This window comes from Pieris rapae, chromosome 24 (genome assembly GCF_905147795.1).
Source record: "Pieris rapae chromosome 24, ilPieRapa1.1, whole genome shotgun sequence".
Taxonomy (NCBI): Eukaryota; Metazoa; Arthropoda; class Insecta; order Lepidoptera; family Pieridae; genus Pieris; species Pieris rapae.
Window position 1 is genome coordinate 2526665 of NC_059532.1, and position 4400 is coordinate 2531064.

The following is a 4400-nucleotide window of genomic DNA, read 5'->3' on the forward strand; positions in this document are numbered from 1 at the left end:
AAAAGAAATTGTAAATCAATATCAAAAGTTCCCAGAAATAGAGTAACGTTTTTTGATAACATTAAAATAGACTTAGTACATGTCTTCTATTTGTTATATGCACATTCGAAGAATTGAAGATACGACACAGCCATTGAGGAAGATCCCATCAAAGAAATCAGGAAGAAATGCATAAGCCGAACCACTATTTGTGACTGGTACAATTATTGTAGGGATACAATTGTTATTTTTCAAATAGACAAAAATGACGTTATAGTCCAGATTGATGTATCAAAATTAGGGAAAAGAAAATAGAACCGAGGTAAGTCTTTTATAGCTATAATAACTGTATCGGGGTTCCCAGCTCTTCATTATATCGCACATCCGCTCAAATAACGTCATAACTCGATAAAATGTCAAATGACTTTAATTGTACCATTCGTATCAGAATAACACATACTTCATGCTCATAAATCGTCATAGACGTAGTTCAATTATTTGTCCCTAGATGGCACTTGTGACGTTCTATTGTTTACCGAAAGTTGTGCCGCGGCGAACATAAACAGTGTCATGTTACGACTTGCGCGAGGTGGTCATACGGGCGTTGTTCAGTAAAAGTGAATTGTGTCGAATCAAGACAGTCTTTGTAAACGAGGTAAGTAACATTTTATTTTCTTTTTTGCAACTAAACTGATGCTTGTCGAGTTATGCCAGTATACGTGATTGAAACAATTCAATTTACACATTTGTTAATCACTAATAATGACCTATGCAGAGTTATGGCGGTATACGTGATTGAAATTATATTATTAAACATGTTTGTTTATCACTAATACTGACCTATGCAGAGTAACGACGGTATACGGGATTGAAACAATTCAATTTACACATTTGTTAATCACTAATACTGACCTATGCAGAGTTACGACGGTATACGTGATTGAAATTATATTATTAAACATGTCTGTTTATCACTAATACTGACCTGTACTAATGTATGACAGTATATGTGATCGGGATGATGGCACAATATGTTTTATTAGATAATAAATCTGAATTATGTTGAATTTTGACTTTATTCATAAATAAAACGACTGAAAATAAAACTATGTGTCAGCAAGAAAACTGATTTGTCTTCAATTATGCTCGTGTTTTTGACTATGATTATTAATAAAGTGATAGATTTATTAATTTAAAATTATCGTATAGTGATAGTATAAAATTATTTTAGGTACTGTTTACGCATAATGTTTTTTTTTAATTCCCTGAGGCCACATTGTTGTTTTTTTTTTAGTTTAAAACCTTAAAAAATGTTTAGGTAGGTATTTAATTGTTTTTAACTAATTGTGTTGTTCATCTTGTTCTCAGGTGTTATTCGGTTTGGCGGTGTCACTTGTAACTATGTCCAGATCCAGAAAAATATTGTCATTATGTCTGGAACCCAATGACCATCATAACACAGTAACTGATGACTTGTCTATTGTGGCGGAAGATACGCAACCAAAAGATGTAGAAGAAAATTGTGACACGTCAAATAAAGAGAATACATATCATATAAATGAACCTACTACACACATTCCCAACTTACAGGTAGAATGTAATAGAATAGAGAATGAAGACTGTAATTTGCAAGAACCCGAATCTACGGGTGAAGAAACAGACGATTCTGTTAAAGATCGTGATTATAAATTGTCTTCCAAAAAGCGTAGCAAGAATTTAGTAGTTTCTCGTCAGCGATCATCTAGTACTTCATCTACAAATTCCTCTTCGTCTAGTTCATCCTCATCTAGTTCATCTTCATCTAGTTCATCCTCTTCTGATACTCCTTCGTCTAATAGAAATTCTCCAACATCTACCTCTGTACTATTGTCACTTAATAAACAAACAAATCAAGACAACAATGAATGCTTGCCTTCAACTTCCAAAGAAATTAACTTAAATAGTATTCATTCTCCAATACCAAACGAGACCGTAGTACAGGGAAATTTCAATACACGTAAGAGACGCCGTGGAGAGGCACAATGGAAGCAGAATATAACAAAAGTTTTACGAAACTCTGGATTACCCTATCAAACGAAGTCCGGACGAAATATTTCTAAGAAACAAATGAAACCAAGTTGTGGAGAAGGTTGTAGACTTAAATGCAGCTATTTTCTTACCGATGAAATAAGAATTCAAATCTTTGATTCTTATTGGGCTTTGAAAGATTTAGAGAAACAGAGACTATTCATTCACAAACACATACAACAGATAGAGATAAAGTTTCGGTCTACCAAAGCACAGAAAAATCGAAAAATCAACTATGCATTTTACTTTGAGGTTGAAGGTTCATTAAAAAGGGTTTGCAAAACAATGTTTAAAAATACATTGGATATTAATGATAGAACAATTAGAACTGTAACAGAGAAATCTACTGGAGGATTTTTGAAAGAAGATGAAAGAGGGAAACACGGTAAACATTATACTGTAGGTGACACTATAAAAAATGATATAAGAAATCATATAAAACGTATACCGAAAATTGAAAGTCATTATTTAAGAGCACAAACAACACGAGAATACATTGATGGAGGAAAGACTATATCTGACTTACATAGAGATTATGTGAATGAATGTAAACAAGATGGACGCAACTTTGGAAACTACGTAATGTACAGTCGTATTTTTAACGGTGAATTTAATTTAGGATTTTTTGTGCCAAAAAAAGACAGATGTGAATTATGTGTAGCTTATGAAAATGCAGTTCCCGAAAGTAAACTGTTGCTCAAAAAAAAATATGATGAACATTTAGTGGACAAGGTTTTATCCAGGGAAGAAAAAAAGCGAGATAAAATAGCCCTAAAAGAAAACAAAAACCTGATTGTATCTGTATACGATTTACAAGCAGTTTTACAGGTACCTCGTGGTGATGTTTCTGTTTTTTATTATAAGAGCAAATTAAATAATATGAACTTTACGATAAGCAAATTGAAAGCAGAAGAATCGGGAAAAAAGAAAAAAAGGCAACAGACTGAAGACGATAGTTACAATGGAGACACTATTGTAAATAACAGTATTACCGATTGTTATTTTTGGCACGAGGGTCAGGGTAATCGGGGTTCAGATGAGATTGGTAGCTGTTTGCTTAAATATATAGAAAAAGAATTGCATGATTACGAGGGTGACCAACTAGCTGATATAGTTTTTTATTCGGATAACTGTTGCGGCCAAAACAAAAATAAGTTTATTGTTGGATTGTACATGTATGCAATATTGAAGTTTAGTAATTTAAATTCTATTACTCATAAATTTTTGATAGCCGGACATACGCAAAACGAAGGTGATGCCATACATTCGGTAATCGAAAAGCAAATAAAACGTTCCTTGAAAACTGGTCCAATTTACGTGCCAAGTCAGTACGTACAAATAATTAAAGAGGCTAAGAAAACTGGGGAACCACTAAGAGTTAATGAACTATCACACACCGATTTTATTAATTTAAAAAGATTAGTTAGTGATCTAGGTATTACTACTTTAAATAAGCTAAAGATTTCTGAAGTTAAAATGATGATGATTACCAAAGCCGCACCAAATATTTTAAAGTACAAAACGTCGTACACTGACATTGAATGGTCTGAAACTAATTTACTTTCTCGAAATAAAAAAATAATAGTTCCTGATCTAAAGCAAGTTTATGCTGCTAAAATAGAGATTAAGGAACGGAAAAAGAATGACTTAATGACATTACTTCTTAACAACCACATTCCTAGTTTTTATGCCAACTTTTATAATAGTTTATAAGTTTAATTATTTTTTATTACACTGTCTACTCTCGTGTTATTGCACAGCTGATTGTTATAAGTACTTAAAGTATTTTATTTTGATAGAAGTTCATTTTTAGACTTACTGTTACAAATTGTGATTTTAAATAAGTATTGAAATACCTAGATTATTTAATTTTCATAGAGTGTTTATATATTATAGTGATAGAGTGTGAATTGTTTATTTTTCAGTTAAGACGTTGTAAATTATAAGTTCCTTAATTTGATTTATTTTTTCAATGCTATAGAGGTGTACTACCCTCGTTTTAATTAAACTGTTGATCGTTTTGAAGTACATAGATTATTTAATTTTGATAGAAAGTTGTTTTTTTTTCAGTTATAAGTTTGAAAATTTAATTGTCTTTATATAAAAAGGCATTTCAAAGTCTAATATGTGTGTAATACACGTTATATTAAAGAATATATTGTATTTCATTACAAGTTAAAAATACTTGTGTCATTATAATAAACAAATTATAATAAAACTTTGTATTTTTTGTACATATAGTGTCACAACCCAGATTATTTCAATGTTTTTTTCAGGATTTTCAGATTACTAATAATATGAATTTATAGAGCTTAAAAAAACATTATAACTCGGTGAAGAAAGTTTTCTTCTAA

General features: G+C 31.1%; 1 protein-coding gene across 1 annotated transcript; it reads left to right on the forward strand.

The window, feature by feature from the left end:
- Positions 1 to 371: 371 nt before the first annotated feature.
- On the forward strand, positions 372 to 3900 carry LOC123690326. Its single transcript, XM_045633607.1, has 2 exons — positions 372 to 634; positions 1348 to 3900. Exon 2 carries the CDS (start codon positions 1381 to 1383, stop codon positions 3757 to 3759), a length of 2379 nt encoding a protein of 792 aa, XP_045489563.1. The 5' UTR covers positions 372 to 634; positions 1348 to 1380; the 3' UTR covers positions 3760 to 3900.
- The last annotated feature ends 500 nt before the right edge of the window (positions 3901 to 4400 follow it).

What these genes read in the sequence shown, in the direction of transcription:
- LOC123690326 (XM_045633607.1), top strand. Translation starts at nt 1,381, where the DNA reads ATGTCCAGATCCAGAAAAATATTGTCATTATGTCTGGAACCCAATGAC.